General features: G+C 40.0%; 5 protein-coding genes across 7 annotated transcripts; 2 read left to right on the forward strand and 3 right to left on the reverse strand.

The window, feature by feature from the left end:
- Nucleotides 1-38: 38 nt before the first annotated feature.
- On the reverse strand, nucleotides 39-3,482 carry LOC18993902 (cell division cycle 5-like protein). The gene is made up of 4 exons (XM_006417475.2): nucleotides 3,162-3,482; nucleotides 1,175-2,893; nucleotides 681-962; nucleotides 39-567 (listed from the first exon to the last, which is right to left on the reverse strand). Exons 1-4 carry the CDS (start codon nucleotides 3,336-3,338, stop codon nucleotides 244-246), a joined length of 2,502 nt encoding a protein of 833 aa, XP_006417538.1. The 5' UTR covers nucleotides 3,339-3,482; the 3' UTR covers nucleotides 39-243.
- Nucleotides 3,483-3,610: 128 nt separating this feature from the next.
- LOC18993901 (U2 small nuclear ribonucleoprotein A') lies at nucleotides 3,611-5,876 on the forward strand. The gene is made up of 8 exons (XM_006417477.2): nucleotides 3,611-3,787; nucleotides 3,893-3,933; nucleotides 4,331-4,460; nucleotides 4,567-4,772; nucleotides 5,112-5,270; nucleotides 5,360-5,410; nucleotides 5,506-5,625; nucleotides 5,726-5,876. The coding sequence occupies exons 1-8, from the start codon at nucleotides 3,706-3,708 to the stop codon at nucleotides 5,729-5,731; spliced, it is 795 nt and encodes a 264-aa protein (XP_006417540.1). The 5' UTR covers nucleotides 3,611-3,705; the 3' UTR covers nucleotides 5,732-5,876.
- A 120-nt stretch (nucleotides 5,877-5,996) lies between these two features.
- On the reverse strand, nucleotides 5,997-7,586 carry LOC18993903 (aspartyl protease AED3). Its single transcript, XM_006417478.2, has 2 exons — nucleotides 6,500-7,586; nucleotides 5,997-6,406 (listed from the first exon to the last, which is right to left on the reverse strand). Exons 1-2 carry the CDS (start codon nucleotides 7,556-7,558, stop codon nucleotides 6,113-6,115), a joined length of 1,353 nt encoding a protein of 450 aa, XP_006417541.1. The 5' UTR covers nucleotides 7,559-7,586; the 3' UTR covers nucleotides 5,997-6,112.
- A 1,269-nt stretch (nucleotides 7,587-8,855) lies between these two features.
- LOC18993904 (universal stress protein PHOS34) lies at nucleotides 8,856-11,266 on the reverse strand. Of its 3 annotated transcripts, none has more exons than XM_006417479.2 (5): nucleotides 10,924-11,266; nucleotides 10,730-10,833; nucleotides 10,442-10,560; nucleotides 9,406-9,500; nucleotides 8,856-9,064 (listed from the first exon to the last, which is right to left on the reverse strand). In XM_006417479.2, exons 1-4 carry the CDS (start codon nucleotides 11,123-11,125, stop codon nucleotides 9,410-9,412), a joined length of 516 nt encoding a protein of 171 aa, XP_006417542.1. In that variant the 5' UTR covers nucleotides 11,126-11,266; the 3' UTR covers nucleotides 8,856-9,064; nucleotides 9,406-9,409. The 3 variants fall into 3 exon arrangements, with proteins under 3 accessions (XP_006417542.1, XP_006417544.1, XP_006417543.1); XM_006417481.2 differs by having other exon boundaries at nucleotides 8,856-9,074; XM_006417480.2 differs by having other exon boundaries at nucleotides 8,856-9,129.
- A 121-nt stretch (nucleotides 11,267-11,387) lies between these two features.
- On the forward strand, nucleotides 11,388-18,318 carry LOC18993905 (probable ubiquitin-like-specific protease 2B). The gene is given in 17 exon segments (XM_006417482.2): nucleotides 11,388-11,654; nucleotides 12,029-12,429; nucleotides 12,521-12,611; nucleotides 12,712-12,749; nucleotides 13,296-13,493; nucleotides 13,609-13,684; nucleotides 13,889-13,997; nucleotides 14,399-14,455; nucleotides 14,608-14,739; nucleotides 14,999-15,199; nucleotides 15,281-15,336; nucleotides 15,409-15,502; nucleotides 15,778-15,868; nucleotides 16,047-16,166; nucleotides 16,672-17,088; nucleotides 17,177-18,121; nucleotides 18,123-18,318. Coding segments are annotated over 17 exon segments (3,183 nt in total). The 5' UTR covers nucleotides 11,388-11,515; the 3' UTR covers nucleotides 18,141-18,318.
- The last annotated feature ends 348 nt before the right edge of the window (nucleotides 18,319-18,666 follow it).

An 18,666-nucleotide genomic window follows, 5' to 3' on the forward strand; every position in this document is an offset into this window, starting at 1 on the left:
AGATATCTGGCCAAGAGTAACATTTTTAACAAAGAAAATTCATAACTACAAGATCGTGTAAATTAGGAGAGGAACCAAGGAGACTGACGTATTCAAACATCTTGACGCTTGCAAAGCATACAACAGGGAATGTCACAACCTTTACACAGCCATGACTCATATAAAACTTGGAAACCGATACAAAGTAAAGCTGCGTCTCCTTAAAACTTGGAACCAATACAAAATTCAAGTTCCGGGATATGTTTAAGCAGAAGCTTCCATGGCTATGGAAGCGTCCTCTTCTTCTGCAGTGGCTAGCTTGGCCCCTTGTTTCAATGCTTCGGCTCTGAACCCAACCATTATCTCCTCTGCTTTCTCAAGCGTCGACAACAGATTCCCATAGCGCGCTTGCAGTTTTCTCTCCGTCTCCTTTTGCTTCACCACTTCTTCCTCCAAATTCTTCTTCCGGAAAGATGCAGCCATCTCTTCTTGCCTCTTCAATGCTTTAAAGCACTCTACTTCTGTTCCACCAATCTCAATCTGCTTCAAACTCGCCTCTATTTGGCTCCACACAGTCTCTGCCCTTCTCTGTCAAATGGATATATAGATTCAGTAAACATGACACCAAACTAAAGACTTATTCAACGATATATAGTTTCAGAATTTAGATAAAGGTTATGTGGACTATGTTTATTATATACCTCATGACCCTTCGTATAAGTTTTATACTTAGCCTTCATGTGTTCTGCCTTCTTCTCATCCTCCTCCATCTTTTTCCTCGCATTCTCCATCTCCACTTGCAAAGCTGCAACTTTCTCTGCGTTCACAGCAACACTTGAGAGCCCATAAGCGTTTCGAGTGGGGAAGTACATGAGATCGTTCACGCATGTGTTGTGAGCTTCTACAAAATCATCAAGTGACTCGTTCTCGTGTCCCATTGACACGCAAAGAAACTGCCCTTCTTCCTTTACCATTTTGTCAGCCTACCAAAAAATCATGGACAATTTTAGAACCCCCCAACTAAATGTATACCAAAATAAAGATGTTGCTTCAAACAATTCATGTGTACAATATCCATCAAGCAATTTATCAATAAACCAAGAGGAACCTAAAAATTTGAGAGGCAGCCCAACAAATAAATCAACTAAACAACAAAAGTAAACTGTCATAGGGAAGATATTATTCATATTCAAACCTCTTGGAGTTCATTTTCGTCAAAGTCTTCGATTGCAATAACATGAGAACCAGAGCTGTTGGCACGGTTCTTGGCTCCTTTCTTTTTCTCAGCTTTCTCATCAAGAGGATACTTTGCATTATCATGCTCCAGCAACTGTAGAAACTCCCTTCTTACCATTTCATCTGCAACCTCAATTGGAGTAGGAGGAACAACAGAACTTTTGTCTCCGCTGGCTGAGAGCAAGGAATTCCTAATTAGTTCCAACGAAGCTGCTGGAGGTCTAGGAAGATCTCTCTGCAAAACCTTGGACCTTTTCCTAAGCAGCGCCTGGTGTCTTGCTTCCTCCTCAGCCTTTTCCCTAGCTATCCTGTCTGACATGTCTTCCTCAATTTTCTCTTCTGGCTCTTCACTGTCCTCTGGAGGAGGTTGTGCAACTATTTGGTATTCGTTCTTTGCCTGAGGAAGCCCAGTCAGACCAGAGCGTAAGCTCCTTCTAGCTTCCTCTCGTCTCTGCCTCTCAAGTTTTGCATTTTCGTGCATGTCCATGTCTTCATTTATGTGAAGTTCATCCCTGAAGGGAGTGCCTTTGGGTGTCATAGCAAAAGAAGACCCATCCCTTGACGGCGTCAAGCCAATTCTGGGAGTAAGGCCAGCACCACCAGGAGTCATCGAAGGGGTCAACATCGGATTAGGCGTTTGAATCTCCTTCTTCCTCGGAGTGACACCAGTGAAGTCAGAAGGGTGCAACTCAGGATTTTCTCCTCCTAGCAAAGGTGTCTGAGAGTCTCTTAATCGAGCCAGGTTTTCTGCTTCCATCATAATAGCATCACCTTTACCAGCAGGAGTTCTTTGTGGTGTCCTCATGGGGGTCATTCCTTGCCTTGGTGTTTGTGAGTAATTTGCCAAAAGCGCACGAGTAGCAGCACTGCCTTCTGTTAGCTCCTCATTCTCCGCAAGAAGGTCACTGGCGTAACCCATCTTCACAATTTCCTCTAGCTCGTGGTCTGATATCTGAGGTGGTGGTAACATTAGCTTTGACCTCTTCCTAACAACTTCAGGATCATTCAGCTTGTTCGCTTGCAATATAGCTGCTGGAGCATCCTGTCTCTGAGCAATTTTGTTCCTTGCAACATCTTGTTTGCGTAACTGTGCTTCCACATCAGCCCTTCTTTTTCCTTCAAGTTCTTCAATGGTAGTTGGAAATTTTACTTGGTCAGCAGGACGATCTTCATCTGCAGTGTCATAAAATCCCGCAGGTGCCCTCTTTTCAAAAGGAATTTCTGCATTATAGTCGATTCCCTTTCGCTTCCTTTTCCTATGCCTTCCATCAATTCCAGCCGCTTTTAATTCTCTTCTCTTTTGCAGAGAAGCAAGCCTTCTAGCTTCCTCAAGTTGTTTTTCTCTAGCTTTTCTTTTAGCCTTCTTTCCCCTAGTATTAGCCAATCTAGCTCTCGCTTCAGAAAGCATCTCTTTCTCATCTTCGTCCATGTCCACTGGATCAGGACGAGCAGGCTTTGATTCCGGGTTGGGATCAATCTCACCAGGACGTAATTTCCGTGGATCATCCGCTGCTTCATAATTCTCGTCCTTAGTGCATGCTGCATCAAGAAGCTTTTCATACCTCTCAAGGCATTGTGATGGAGTACGACCCACAATAGGAGCAATAGTTCTCCACTGAGTAGGCAGAAGTTTTGCAAGATGTAGAAGCTTCTCATCTTCTTCTCTGGTCCATTCAGTCTGCGTTAACAACATAAAAAAATTCAGTTTCCAATTCAAAAACATAAGAAAGCCTTACAATATTCCAAAAGTCCAGACATTCCCCTACACTTTGTATGAATTTCAGAAACAAATCAACACATAGATACAACTAAACTTCCGAGTAAAAACAAGCTAATACACCACCTATATGCCTAAATTCCCAACTATTTTTTCATTGTTTGCCAGATCCAAAAAAAATTCATCGAACACAGCCACTTAAAAGAAGGATAACGCGGACACTACTAACCTTTTTGATAGAAGGATCGAGCCACTCGTACCAGCGAGCTTTGCACTGTTTGGCCGACTTTCGAACGAGAAGAGACGAGATCCGAGCCCACTGGTTCTTACCATACTTCATCACGGCGGCCTTGAGGATCTCATCTTCGGTGTTCTTCCACACACCTCCCTTAATCATAATCCTCATCTTCGCTCAACTATTTTTTTTGTCACAACGCACTCAAATTCAAGGTATGTGAAGCTAATGCTCGCGCAAATCGGCAGAACAAAGAACAGGACGAAGCGAGAGAGTAACCCTAGAAGCGGGTTGGAAACAACGAGGAAGAAAAAGATTCAATCGATAACTAGTCCTTTTCTTTTAAACTGTTTTTGCTAAAAATTAACCGACGGAATTTTATTATGGGCCGGCTTAAATAACCCAACAGTGCAGTTAAATGGGCCGATGGATAATAGCAAATAGACAGCTGCGTTTTATGAGTTCTTCGACACTCTTCTTCTCTCCTCTCTCCGAATGCGAAGCAGAGAGCCAGAAGCAGTAAAACCCTAGTGGAATAATGGTGAAGCTCACGGCTGATTTGATCTGGAAAAGTCCTCACTTCTTCAATGCCATCAAGGAACGAGAACTGGATCTACGAGGTTAACTTATTCTCTTTCCCGTTACCTTTCTAGGGCTTTTGTATCCCTAAACGCATCTGCTTCTTTAACATTTTTTTTTTTTTTGGTGGGGTTATTTTGTTGCAGGTAACAAGATTCCTGTAATCGAGAACTTGGGTGCTACTGAGGTACTTTCGTGTTCTGTTCTTGGTGACATATTCTATCTAGTTTCGTTTCCTATTTGTCTGTCTTCTAAAGAATTTTTGGATGCGGTTGTATGTTTTCAAGTTTGCTTGTTGGTTCTGTATTCAACTATTTTAAAAATTCATTGAGAGAAACAGTGGCGATTTGGAGCAATTTGCTCCTTTGTCGTTGTAAGCATCTTGTTTTCCAACTCTTTGGGAGAATCTGTAGCTTCGTTTTGTTCTGATTGCGAGTTCTTTACTCTTTAGAGTCTGTCTTCTCTATGAAAGTAATTTGCACGTTGAGGGTCTCTCTCTGTTATGCTATTGTGAATCTCCTTATTCTTCCTGTTGAATTTAATTTTGATTGTTTACTAATTAACCTGTGTTGTTTTGCTTACAGGACCAATTCGATTCAATTGACCTGTCTGATAATGAGATAGTCAAGCTAGAAAACTTTCCATACCTCAAACGCTTAGGAACTTTGATCATAAACAACAATCGGATCACCCGAATAAATCCTAATCTTGGAGGTAACGTCCTCTTTTTCGTGTGTGTTGTGATAGAATGTAGAGTGGAAATATTTTTTGCTTTGTTGATTAAGTGTGTTGTCTTTATTGTATGGTTCTTCCTCTGCAGAATTCCTACCGAAGCTTCACTCTTTGGTTCTGACAAATAACAGGCTTGTGAATTTGGTTGAAATTGATCCCCTTTCCTCCATTCCAAAGCTGCAGTACCTTAGTTTATTGGATAATAATATCACCAAGAAGCCAAATTATCGCCTTTATGTGATTCACAAGCTGAAATCACTACGAGTGCTGGATTTCATAAAAGTCAAAGCCAAGGTGAGGACCTTATCCTGTGCTTTATCAACAGTTCAGCTTTGTTTACTCTAGGTGCCAAGTTAAAATTACTGTTTTTGCTGCATTTCAAACCATAAAATCATCCTGAAAAGGAGGACATAATAAATTTGTTTTACCTTTTGTGTTAGATTCTTCGAGTGAAGATGTAATAATTCTTTGAATTTTTCTTTTGCCTACCCCTTGACGTTTTAGCTCACCGTAGCATATCAAAAACGATTTATCAAGTTGTAGTAGCCGTACTCTAGGATATAATATGAATTAGTGAACTAGAAAATGCTATAAGCAAGGACCATTTATGTGACAATCATTGTATGCTAACAGGAGAGAGCTGAAGCTGCGGCTTTGTTTTCATCCACGGAAGCAGAAGAGGAGGCTAAGAAGGTTTCTCAGGAGGAGGTTCAAAAAGTCTCAGATACTACAGAACAACCAGAGACTCCGAAGGTGGTGGCCCCAACACAGGAACAAATTTTAGCGATCAAGGTGCGATTATCTCTAAATTGGGTCAAATGGATTTTTCAGCTGTGTGTTTGATAGTAACTTGAATTGTTTTCATTTTCATGATGTTCCAGGCTGCAATTATCAACTCCCAGACGATAGAAGAAATTGCCAGACTCGAACAGGTCTCTTGCTTTTCTGATCAAATATGTGCCTGATGACGTTGCTTTTTGTTGATTTTGACAGTCTTCTTCTTCTGTTTTGGCTTGTGGAAAAACAGGCTTTGAAGTTTGGCCAGGTTCCTGCAGGCCTGATAATTCCTGATCCTGTTCACTCCAACGTAGCCACAAAAGACGGGAAGCCTGCCTCTGGGGGTAATGACGGTTCTGGTCCTATGGAGGTAATGGTTCTTATCATAAAATTTTGAAATCATAAAAAAAAAAAGGATTTTCATGGTTGGTTTATGTTAATAAAAACCCCCTGCACTTATTGTCCTTCAGGAATAGAAAGCGTGGCAGTTGCTCCTGCAATCGTGGTAGCAGTCCCGGCTCTAACCATGCAAATCATGTTTGTAATTGGTCCAACGCCCAGATTTTATATGTTGTTTATGTTTCAAAATTTGATTAGAAAAGAAAAGGCACATTTATCTTTCTTTCTTTTAGATCTTCTTTGTCTTTGTTGTCTTGTTAAGCCAAATCAAAATACAGAGCAAAATTTTCATGGAGCCAAAAATCATTCAATTTTAAATGACTTGCCGTCTAAGGGATCTTATTACTCAGGAACCCATAACTTTTAGGGGATTTCTTCAATTCAAATAAACATGGAACAAAGAAAGCAAAACAAGGAGAGAAATATAAAGATTGATGGCTAAAGATTGATGCTTTCTATTAGTTGCAAGGCTCAGGAGCAATGCCTAGGCGGGAATTGGGGACGTCGAACAAGATCCTCAAATTCTGCTGTTGGAGATTCGCGATCACGTTTAGGACAGCGTTCGCGTTCTGCGGTATCCCTGCCATCGATAGACACGCCAGCGTTCCCGCGCTGCTGTGGATAAGCGTATTCTCCATCGGCAGCTTCAGGTCGAGTGACGTCATGTGCAGCGTTATCTTTGGCGCCACATTTTCGTTATCCGCCGCGAAACACGTGTCGAACGCTCCCAATGTCGAGAATGGCCCTTTCACCTTCATTCGATTTGGGAAAAAAAAAACATGAGTTTAACCAAAAAAAAATTCTTCATGAAGTTTTGTAGCTAATTGAGAGATTTAAGTAAATACCTGCTTCCTAAACTCGTTTCTAATGGCCTCGTAAACCGGTTGAATAAAACGGGTGATGACAGTGCCGGAATCGATGATGGTTCCGGCGCCGGAATTTGAGTCAAACGTCAAGTACTTAAGGTCAACGGGTACTTGGACCGAACCAACACTCACTCCGGTAAGATTGACGTAGTAAAGCGATGGACGGCGAGGGTTACGGAGGAGCGGGGTGTATCGCATGGATCTGGGTTGACCCGTCGGGCCCAATTTCAACGACCCGGAGAAGTAGAACGACCTGAAGCTAGGGAGGCAGTAGGAGAACACGCCTGAGTAAAGCGACGTCGTTTGGGAGACTAACGACATGGGCCCGCGTCCAAGGCCCATTAGTCCCTGCGGAGGTAGAGAATTGCCGGAGGCGGAGTTGATGCAGCCGAAGGAAAAACCGGGGATGACGTCAGAGGCTAACGTCAGAGTGTCTTGGACGAGCGAGGCGGAGAATGACGAATCTCCGCCGTAGGATTGGTTGAAGGAGCAAATGGACGGTGGTGAGGGTGAGGAGGATGGGCACGTGAGGCCACGTGATTGGGTGCATTGTGCAGTGGAGCAAGAGACGGTGGAGTAAGTGGAGGAGGAGTTTGGATTGAAGTATGCGGCGGTTGAACAGCCGGAGCAGCCGGAGCAAGGGAGCCAAACGGCGTCGTTGCTGGTGTCAAGTACCATGAACATGAGCTGAGGAGGAGTGCCGAGTCTGGCTCGGACGACGTAGTTACCGGTGTGGAGGAGCTGGTTCGCGGAGGCGACGGGAACGGAGGTTGGTTTGGGTTTTGAGGCGACAAGGCTCGAGAGGTAGGTGAGGCGGTGAGAGTCGGTGGAGGCCATGTGGAGGACGGTGTCCATGACGGAGGAGGCGGAGTTTGGCTTGGCTGCAAAAGGTGAGCATTTGGCGTTAATGGGGATGATTGAGAGGTCGTCGGAGCCGTCAGGAGCGGAGATAGCACATGGGTCACGTGTGGAGGTGGTGAACGTTAACGACAAGAGAAGGGTCGAGAAGAAGATGAAATGGAGAGTTGAGGAGGCCATGGTTGGTTTTTGTGGGATATGTTAGAGAAGATGTGCTTTGAATATGATGTGTGGCCTCTCTATATATAGGGCCAAGAGATACTGAAAGTACGAAAATGTCCATCAACGTCGAGATATGATTGGTGGGCTCACTTCTATTGACAGTACTACTTGATCATCTCATGTGCGAGATACAATAACGTGAATGTTTTTTGTTTTCTTGGTAAATTGGTCAAAATCATAAAATTTGGTGATAACAGTTTTGATCTCGATCTATAGTAGATTTATCAAATTTATATATAACAAAACTTAGAGTAAATACATCAGTTTGTAGCAGCTTAGAGTTACGAACATTCCAAAGCAACTATTTCTTTCAGGTTTTAACACACAAATCTACTGAGAAAATTCATTTTTTGTCGTATTGTGCAAAGATATGTTTGCTTATTTCGATTAAGCGACCAGGGAAAGTTTCAATCCCTAGAGGTGTTTGTAAGTATTAACAAAAAAGTTTGAAAGAAGAGAGAAGTCACGAGGAGACATGCATGACTGTGTGGGGAAGTACCAGCCAGGGAGTCAGTCAAGGAACCAAAGGCATTATTTGCATGTGAAGTCGTTTGTTTTTGGATAGTGATTAAAACCAAACCAAATGAACCAATAATTTTGCTGCCAAATCCGGACAAACTCAACAGACTGTTATTTGATATATAGATAAATTTTTTTTCCGTTGGGACCAAGTGAACTATATTCATTTCACACCTTTTGTAGTTTGTATATAACGATTCTCGATTGTCTAATAAGGAATTTGACTGATGATAGGTTTATTAAGTTTCGTCTTTCAACTAATTGACAGTAAATAGAATAGGAATTAGGATATGTCTTTTCTGTAAAGATTTTATTCCTTAAAAATTCTATTATGTGATATACTTTAGTTATGCAAGTCCGTGAGCCTCCCTTATCATGTTATACTGACAAACCGACGATTCCTCTTTCGTCCTTTCCTCTCATTGTACGTTCACGAGCGAGCCCTTTTAAATACTTTATCATCCTGAAGAAATGTCATAATCTTTCTTTTATCTTTTTTTCCCACCAATATAATATGAGTTTACACATCTAGATCCAAATATACCTCCTAGCAATTTGCTAATGACCCTTGTATTGTTGGGTGACCATTTTTGTTCATTGAAACAAACTCTCTCCAACGGCAGGGCTTTATCGGTTAATATTTTTCTTACACGTATCTTTTGTGTTACTCAGTTTCTTGTCCATGATTTTTAGATAGCCAATGCCACAAAGTCAAGTTATGTCCAAGCCCAAAAGCTAGCTCTGTAAATGTCTTTTTATAGTGATTGATGCAACAACTCACATTATTCAATCCCCACCATAAATAATAAAACGATGAATACGAATATGAATACAACGCATATACACTGAGTCAGAGCCAATGAATGTTTCTGTAGCTCTTATTAGTTTACATTCACATCAACGCTTCGGGAGTGAGCAGGTAGATTCTTGCTTTGCTTCCCTTAGCTTCACAAAACTTCACAGAATTAAAAATGATGGTTTTGATATCCCTTTGCATCTATACATATCTCCTATGAAGATGATTGGATACTCAGGTTAGAGGCTACTTCTATTGTAACCGAAGAGAGAAATAGGCCATGGACAAACTTTGACATTGAAAAAACTCTAGATATAGTTATAAAGGCAAACTATAGACAATCCCCTCGAATCAAGAAACATAATTGGGTTGGTTTGGACATGAACAATATATCATGTGGGTTACGATTGATGACCATGATAATCTTTAAAAGGGTGAACAATCGAATGAAGTTTCTGACATCATTTGCAAGAAGGTAAACCTCTTTTACCTGATTATTCCGATGAATCCTCTTTGGGTTTAATTATCACAATAGGACAGTGCGCGTGGTTGGTGCAGTAGTTGCTTACACTTCCCAGAAACATCCTGTTGCAAGAAAAAAACTGGATTGAACACTGGCACTTGCTCACTAAATAAGACTCATAAAAGACGACAGTAATATGGTATAAACATCTTAAACGGGGAAAAAGGTTCCTCGAGCAGTATTTGCTAGATAAGCAGATAAACGTCCCCTTTGACCTACAGATTAACTGCCGGATTGTCTTGTAAACATGTCAGAAAAGTTCAAAGATTATTATTTATTCGCTTCTTACTTTTTTCTGTTAATTGACAGGACAAATTCTAAAAAATATCAGGTAGATATCCATATGCCACAGTAGTCAAACAAGACAATTTTTATTTGAGAATTGAGAGGATGGACTGTTCCATTTCTCGTGAGTATAGCAAACCGTTTGAAGCTCTGTAATCACGTAGCACCGAGTAAGATTTTAAACTTGAAAAACACGTATTAGATTGCGCTAACATATGAAAGAATATACATTAATGATGTAGTCGGTGGATCATATACTAGTATGATTAGCTGATAATATTTTTGAGAATTCTTGTGAAAAAGGTTCATTAAATCTATTCCTAACTTATGTCGAGTAGACCTTAAATTGATGTTTTTTTCGTGGGTCATAGATGCTAATGTTGAATAAGATAACTTAATCCCTAAATAACCAGTGGAAACTGCAGCAACTTAAACTACCTCTAGTTTAGCTGGATTTTTTCAAGCCTAGCTTAGACCAATCTGCTTCTAACTAATAGGTCAAAAAGCTCTTTCATTTCTGAAGTAGCCGCAGATTCTAGAATCTAGATCATACACAGACATGCAAAGATGTTACTGAGCGTGAGGATCAATAGTCAGAAGTCACTAAGGGCAAACTAGTTCAGCATGGGAACCAAGATCAAAAGCCTCGAACTTGACCTGCAGTTTCTATCAGTTTATCAGCCTAGCAAGATACTAGAGTAGAAGAAGAGATTGGAACCTCTTAATAGGGCCATAAGCCCGAGAACCCATGACAAGCAGGTCAGCGTGCAAATTCTCTACAGTCTCGCAGATCTTATCCTTGGGATTTCCAACAACCACTTGAGTTTTCACATTCACCTGAGAGAATAAATCATCACAACTTGCTCAAGAATCAATACACAACTTGCTCTAGATTCTAATTTATCCGTGAAAAGATAAAGATTCTAATTCATACACTAAGAAAATCGCTACTGGATCTCGGCTATGAGGCAAAAATTTCCTAATGGAAATCAACAAAACGACTCACAGATTTGTCAGCACAAATTTGACGAGCGTGATCCAGGATGGTATCGGTGATCCGCTTCTGGTGTTGCTCGATTGCAGCGGTGAAAGCAGGAACTTCCAGACCACCTTCATCGCAAAAATTTTCTCAGTCACAATTCATCAAACACCAAACGATCATATATAACACTCACAAAGTTACTAGTAACGAGACTCAACTGGGACCACCGAAAGGGATGGTGCCGGGGCTCACGCCGGCGGCGACAGAAGGGGAAGGCTGGACATGGAGGACGACGAATGATGAATCGGGAGAAGACGATGAGAGCTTGAGGTTGTCAAGAGCCCACCTCAGAGCTTCCATGCTCACCTCGCTTCCATCTACCGCCACTACAACGCAATTCAAGCTCCCTGAGACATCCATAACTTCTTCAAATCCGATCTCTCTTCTCTTTGCTAACCAAGTTTCTGTTTTGTGATTCAAGTCTTGGAAAGTTCAGGAGAGACGACGAGTCACGAGAAGAGAACCAATGGCGTTCACGTCTCTAGTTTCTTCTATTTTAAATTCGCGGCGAAACAAAAGGGTATATCTGTCATTTCACTTTCTGTATTATGTAATGAAAAAATCTTAAATTACCAGGTACAATAGGGGTATATAATTACCTCCGCGCGTGTGTTTCAGACGCTCTGGCATTTGTTGTTGACTTATTTCGTTTCGGCGTCTCTCCTCTCTCTCCCTCACTCGACCTCTCGATTCCTGATCGCCGATCTCCGGCTTGGGCTCTCTGTTTCTGCCGGAGAGAGCTTCCTTGCGATGAAGAAAAACTTTGAAGTCTTTGATTTCAACGAAGAGGACCCTCTCGCTGAGTCCCCAGCTGAAAAGTTGTTGGATAAATTCACAAACCCTAGTCCCTGCAATTCTCCGGTTCTGCAACGCCAGCGCATCCAGAGCTGTAAGTTGTTGCTCTTCTTCTTCTTCCTAATTTCGCCCCAGTTTCAATTCCAAAAAAAAATTGACAACATTTAGATATTTTTCTAATGGAGACGAGTTAAGATAATCTGGGAGTTAATCTATTTTGAATTTTTCGGAGTTTAGTGTACACTTGAATGAACATCTCTTAGTATCTGGAGTACGTAATAGATAGTAATGCTTAATGCTGTTGTGATACTACAGTTTTTGGTAAGCAATATAAGGATTTGTACTATATTTCCAGAATCTTTATTAATTTGTACCATTTTATTTACCGAAACTTTGAAGCATACAATTTGATTGTGTACTTCTTTATATCATATATGAAAGCTTATGGACATGGTTAATTGCTGGCAGTATGCCAGGACAAAGGTGTTCAGAAAGAAGAAATGGAAGGCACAAGTTGTGCAGAGGCTGCTACTGGTGTAGTCGATCATCATCGTGAAGATGCCCCGAATTTAGTAACAGAAGCTGAGGCGTCAACCAGAGACCACTTGAACGAAACAGATGTAGATCACGTTGATCATGGATTGATTGTTGGTTTGAATAACGAAGACCATGAAAAAGAAAAAGATATAGCTCACGATAAACATGGATTGATGTTTGGTTTGAATATTGAGGACAACGTTAAAGGAACAGATGTAGATCATGGATTGGAAAGTTTCTCTTGCCAGCCAAGCGCAAAAAGTTTCTACGCTGAAACTTCATCATATGGCCAACCCCAGCTAAACTCACCCCTTTCAGATTCTTCATCCAGTGTATGTAAATCTGTCTTGTATTGCTTGATTTTTGCACGCTAAAAGCCTTCAAATTTTTTGGCTTGCATTTTCAATCTCTTCACATTTGCAGCAAGAGCAAAATGATATGATGTCAGCTATTGATGAAAGCTTGAGTGATCGATCTGCGTTGAGTGAAGATTCTGATTCAGAAGGTGATGAAGGTACATGCTACAGCTTTTCATTATCTTTTCTTATAGATATGCTTTGATGTCCTCGTATGTCTAACTGGATATTGATTTCAATGTTATTTGGCGCTGAAAGATTGGATGGCTGAACACTGCTTCAGTGATATGGAAAAGGTAATGAGTTTTCTAGTTTCTTAACCAATGGCTTAAAACTGCCGCCAGAATTTTTTAGCTTTAATGCCATCTTGTGTGGTTGCAAAAGGATAATATTGATTATTAATCTTCTTTCATACCCTGTATGACATGATAGTACATTGTGTGCTCTTGTATTTTATTGGGTTTACTTGTTTTGCTGCTTTTTTCTTCAGCCTGAGTTAAGAATGACTTCATGCATGGTTCTACTATTCTGGCATCTTTGTTTGGTCATGTAATCAGATTGTGGTTTATACATGAAAAAGATGTGATCGTCTTTCTTTAGCCTAAGTGTTGTAATTTATTTTTCCCCTCGATCGTTTATGAGCTTCAAAAATTCAATATCAATGCTTATAATACGAGTTGGAATATTTCTAATCCTTTTAGCAACATTTCTGATGGTGCTGATTGATGGTTGATACATCTGGTCTTGTATATTTTTATATTAGTTAAAAGGATAATTTTCAGTGTGCCTGAATGTACACAGTAAGACTTACAATTCGTGAAGTGACGCCTTCCACTTTGCAGATTGACAGAAACACGGCTGTTATCATGACTCCAGAGTATGTTGTCCTTAAGGATAGGCCTTGTGCTGCATCTGTGGTAATCTTTTCATCCACTGGCATCAAATTAAAGAGTTTCCTTGCAAATAATGAAGAAGGGCCATTCTCTTGTGAATTTGGAGTTGAAGACATAGTTAGTATTCAATACAATTGGTACCAAAATGTGAGTTTCTCATTTATTTTGTGCTTCTATTTTGAAAGATACATGATGGGCTCTTTTCTATTTTGAATATATGAACCGCTATCAATTTTACAATTTTTGATGGTAACTTGCTTAGGTTGGATTGATCATTCTCAGAATTAGAGTTCTATTAAAGGATGAAAAATGCGATGAAGATATGCAACACACCACAGGTATGCTCAGTTGTATGTACGCCATTTGGGTTATCACAGAATGTTTCCTGCAACAAGATGTCTTGTTATTATCCTACCAACACAATTTATTGTTTAGTCATCTTAGGCATCTGATACAGTATATTGGGGATCGTAATTTGGAAAAAAAAAACTTACTTTGGAATCCCTCCTCTAACTTTTTATATGGCTTCATGTGGTTTCCAGACATTGAGGAGTTAAAGTTTGCTGTCAAAGAATACAATTGGCCTGAGAAACAACAGAAAATTAACTCGCTGCATGTAAAATATCCGGCTGTATGGAATGCTGACCTCGAGTAAGCTTCTAATATTACTGAATGCTAAAGGGAAAACACATTTGTTCTGTTCACTTTCATTTGGAAAATTTAATTGCATACTCTGATGATGAGAAATGTTATTTTGCTAAATAACTGAGCCCTGGGAAATTGTTAACTATGAATATGGGTCATTTGGTTAGAACCGTATGAGAAGCTAAATCTAATCGGGAAAAACGACTTCAAGTCTGTAAAGCTTTAAATAAACAAAACCTTAAGTCAAAAGCAAATTGCATATAAAAGGAAATCTTTTAGGCTTACAAAGGGAAAACTGGACCAAATCTCTAGAAAAAGGACACTAGGCTCATATTTAGTTTTGGTTTCATGTTAAGCTCTTTGGTGACTTATTGTTCCAAATCATGCCATAACTGTTTTTATTGTAGTGATGACGTGGAAGTATCAGGTGACAACTTGCATCAACAGAAGCGTTATTTCCCACGGTAAGGGTGCTCTATGAAAGCTGTCTATATGTTCTTTTGGAATCAGATGCTGTCTTCTGTTCTACTTTTGGGGTACAAATTTCTAAAGTACGTCACTACTTACACTTCTGAAGTATATAACTGAACATGTGTTTTTTATGTTGTCTCTTCAGCTTTGATGAACAATTTGAGGATGTTATCTATCCAAAGGGAGACCCAGATGCTGTTTCCATTTGCAAAAGAGATGTTGACCTCTTGCAGCCAGAGACATTTGTGAATGACACGATCATTGACTTCTATATTAAGTAAGTTCGTAAAGTTAATCTCTCTGATACAATGCTGACAGGTAGTATAGAATCTGGGATGCGTTGTAGTGAACAATTTGGGTTTGCTATTAGTTGTTTTTACGACATACGGTTTTGGACAGATATATCTCTCTCTCCTGGTTGATGGTCTAAGTATAATTCACAATTTTACTTGTGCAGCTCTTTGCAGTATATAATTTAGATACAGTATTAACAAAACACATATACACCTTTGGTGTATTCTTCTGTTATTTGACAGTTATTTGAAGAATCAGATTCAAGCGGATGAAAGACAAAGATTTCATTTCTTTAACAGTTTTTTCTTCCGGAAACTTGCTGATCTCGACAAAGATCCATCGAGTATAGCTGATGGAAAGGCTGCTTTTCTGCGTGTCCGGAAGTGGACAAGAAAGGTGGACATGTTTGGCAAGGACTACATTTTTGTGCCGGTGAACTTCAAGTACGAAAAATTTTGTAGCACTTCTCTTTATCTTATATGTATGTGAGTTTGAAATCTGAGATTGCTAACCACTAATGACAGTCTTCACTGGAGTTTAATAGTCATATGTCACCCTGGTGAAGTGGCTAATTATACAGGTAATGTCTCATGTTACTTTCTTTATTACTAAGTCATGATCATTCAGTTTATTATGCTGTATGATTCTGCAGAACTAGACTTGGATGACTCCACAAAAGTACCATGCATATTACATATGGATTCTATAAAGGGGAGCCATGCAGGGCTGAAGAATCTAGTCCAAAGGTTTGTTAGCTTCTTTACAGCAATGTTCAGCTTCGTCTTCTATTCTCTGCCTCTTCTGATTTTTGCAGCATTGCATATACATCATCTATTTACATTCATCACTTACCCAACGAGATGATCACATTCTTTCCTGATGCTCTCTTTACCTTATTAGTTGAAGAAAATGTTTAGCTCTATGCTCTGATCCTTTTGGATTACGTTTGGAACTCTATTCATACTCAATTTTTAAGCTGGGTAGTGCAAGTTGTTTATAATAACGTTTTGCTGATTTTTAGTTACTTGTGTGAGGAGTGGAAGGAGAGGCATAAGGACACCTCGGATGAAATTTCTTCCAGATTCATGAATTTGCGGTTTGTCTCACTCGAGGTGTGAACTCAGGCTTTAAATATTTTGCTATTTCGAGGACGGATAACAAGGAATATGAGAAACCCCCTTTATACGTTCTTTGTCTGCTGTGAAACCCCTTTTCCTTGTTAACTAATAGATATTTTTGCAGCTGTTAATAATAGTTCATGTGATTTCTGATTTGCTTTTTCTGTTTCAGTTGCCGCAGCAGGAAAACTCATTTGACTGTGGCCTCTTTCTGCTGCACTATTTGGAACTATTTCTTGCTGAAGCCCCCCATGATTTTAATCCCTTCAAGATATATAATTCTTCGAACTTTGTAAGTCTATGTTCTAATAGCTATACTTCACGTATTAACTATAGTTTATAAAAGGCTTAATACTTGCAGCTGGGGTGTAATGATATTTGTTACGAACCCCCAAGAGCTCCAGTTTTCTGATAATATAATGTTGAGTTTATAAATAGGTTAGTTCTGCTTCTTATATTCTGGTATAGTTTCTCTGCTTCTTACGAACCCCCAAAAAGCTTTGCTAAACTGAATCATTTCACCCATAATTATTTCACAGATGCATGCAAGAATAATCAGCATTTTTGCTATCTGTCAATTATGTTATCTATTTTGTTGCTTAGTGTAAAGTTGTCTCTTTGCTGCCAAATCAGGATACAATCTTCTGTTTGCTTCCTGATATCAGGAGTCTGCTCGAAAGAGTCAAAAACATATATTTTTGAATAGAAGTTGAAGTACTTTCCTCTGAGGACAGCTGCGTCTGTATTCTTTTTAGTCTCTTTCTTTGCTGATCATGCTTTTTCTCTGGTGTTTCCAGCTTTATCTGAACTGGTTTCCTCCTGCCGAGGCCTCATTGAAGCGTACTCTGATTCAGAAGTTAATTTTTGAACTCCTTGAAAACCGTTCACGGGAAGTTAGTAATGAACAGAACCAGTCCTGCGAAAGTCCAAAGCCCATCAATAACAATACAGGCGTCGAGGTTCTCTCTGAGAGATGCACCCCCTTGATAGAGGGGAATATGACACAGACGCAGGACGATCAAGGAATCGAAATGACTTTGCTTGAAAGATCTTCCATGAGGAACATGCAAGCTGTTAATGATTCCGGTATGGTTCTGAGGGATTTGTTCGATTCAGGAGCCAGCAACACAGGATCATTACTTGGACAAATACAGCAAACATTCGGGGAACCATCTTCGTTTTATCATCTTAGTAACAACTCATTGGCAACCGAGGTACTAAAAAATCAGCAAGCAAGTGACCACACCTCCTTATTTTCGAAATGTATATTATAACTTTCTTATTTGTCTCTGTTTTGGGCAGCAAGTAGAGATGGAAACTGGTGAACAGTTTATGTGTCTGAACTCTGGAGAGGGCAATTTTCAAGGCATCACATCTCCGAGGGCATCTATGTCATTCTCTTCATGGAACCTTAGTATGATGCCGGTGCAGAAGGAAGGTGAGACTGATTCGTTATCTGAAACCTCGAAAAGCAGTTCTAGTGATTCAGATATTGGTATCATAGAAAACAGCCCAATGGATCTCTATGAAGAAGAGACCAGCGAGAGTCCACCAAGAGAGACGGTCTCTTTATTTTCTGCAACCGTGGGTCCTAGCACTGACCATAGCACTGAGAATGAAGAGCTCGTGTCTGCTCACCACGAGCTTGTAGTTGCATCGAGTCAGTGTGTCAGAGACGAGGAGACGCCATTGGAGAAGACATGGAACCTTAGTATGATGCCGGTGCAGAAGGAAGGTGAGACTGATTCGTTATCTGAAACCTCGAAAAGCACCTCTAGTGATTCAGATATTGGTATCATAGAAAACAGCCCAATGGATCTTTATGAAGAAGAAACCAGCGAGAGTCCACCAAGAGAGACGGTCTCTTTATTTTCTGCAACCGTGAGTCCTAGCACTGACCATAACACTGAGAATGAAGAGCTCTTTTCTTTTCACAACGAGCTTTTAGTTGCATCGAGTGAAGGGGACAGAGACGAGGAGAAACCATTGGAGTGTGATCTTGAAGCTGGGGACAAGACGAGTGATGATCTCAGAATAGGGGACAAGACGAGTGAAGATCTTAAAATTGGGGACAAGGCGAGTGATGATCTTGGAATTAAGGTGAAGACGAGTGATGATCTTGGAATTGAGGCAAAGACGAGTGAAGATGTTGGAGATGAGTGTGATCAGAAGAAGAATGAGCCAATGGTGGAAGATGCTGAGATGCGAGCTGCAAAACGGCTAAGGCTATCTTCCACAGGCGATATTTGAGGAGATGGAGAAATAGTGATTGTGAAGGGATCTTTAGATTGTGATATGTATAACTTGTCATGGGTCTCTGATGGTTAGACTTAGAGGATTTAATAGCAAAAGTTTATATCGTTCTAGGAGACTTTTCTATAAAAAAATGAAAAGGATAGAAAAATATCTTTCATCGTTTTTTTTATGCGAAAATTTCGATTGCATTCGGGTTGATAACATAGTTTTGAGCGCTCATATTATATAGATAGAACGTAGTGTACATAATTAATGGTCTCCGCGAGTATCATCTGTTTTCTGATGTAAGTGTCTAAAAGATTGAAATCTATACCATAGGATAACGACTTACTAAAATCTATGATTCATGGACATATGTTTCCATGTGTGCTTTGGTTTCAAGGACATTGGTGGATACGGACTTATTCTATAACAATAATGCAATATAACAATTGGTTTCTTTTCAGTTACAAACCAGTTGAACTACCAAGTCTTATATAGTCATTTACAGTAAAACAATCATTACCATTTTAAACAACCTAAGAAAACAAATACCA

Source organism: Eutrema salsugineum, unplaced genomic scaffold (genome assembly GCF_000478725.1).
Source record: "Eutrema salsugineum unplaced genomic scaffold, Eutsalg1_0 scaffold_5, whole genome shotgun sequence".
NCBI classification, from domain to species: Eukaryota; Viridiplantae; Streptophyta; class Magnoliopsida; order Brassicales; family Brassicaceae; genus Eutrema; species Eutrema salsugineum.

Coding starts and splice junctions, on each gene's coding strand:
- LOC18993902 (XM_006417475.2), bottom strand. CDS start 3,338: ATGAGGATTATGATTAAGGGAGGTGTGTGGAAGAACACCGAAGATGAG. Junction 963..1,174: donor ACGAAAATGAACTCCAAGAG/GTTTGAATATGA, acceptor ATTTTTTGGTAG/GCTGACAAAATGGTAAAGGA. Junction 568..680: donor CTTATACGAAGGGTCATGAG/GTATATAATAAA, acceptor TCCATTTGACAG/AGAAGGGCAGAGACTGTGTG.
- LOC18993901 (XM_006417477.2), top strand. CDS start 3,706: ATGGTGAAGCTCACGGCTGATTTGATCTGGAAAAGTCCTCACTTCTTC. Junction 3,788..3,892: donor ACGAGAACTGGATCTACGAG/GTTAACTTATTC, acceptor ATTTTGTTGCAG/GTAACAAGATTCCTGTAATC. Junction 5,271..5,359: donor AACAAATTTTAGCGATCAAG/GTGCGATTATCT, acceptor ATGATGTTCCAG/GCTGCAATTATCAACTCCCA.
- LOC18993903 (XM_006417478.2), bottom strand. CDS start 7,558: ATGGCCTCCTCAACTCTCCATTTCATCTTCTTCTCGACCCTTCTCTTG. Junction 6,407..6,499: donor GAAACGAGTTTAGGAAGCAG/GTATTTACTTAA, acceptor AATCGAATGAAG/GTGAAAGGGCCATTCTCGAC.
- LOC18993904 (XM_006417479.2), bottom strand. CDS start 11,125: ATGGATGTCTCAGGGAGCTTGAATTGCGTTGTAGTGGCGGTAGATGGA. Junction 10,834..10,923: donor CATCCCTTTCGGTGGTCCCA/GTTGAGTCTCGT, acceptor TTTGCGATGAAG/GTGGTCTGGAAGTTCCTGCT. Junction 10,561..10,729: donor AAATTTGTGCTGACAAATCT/GTGAGTCGTTTT, acceptor TTATTCTCTCAG/GTGAATGTGAAAACTCAAGT.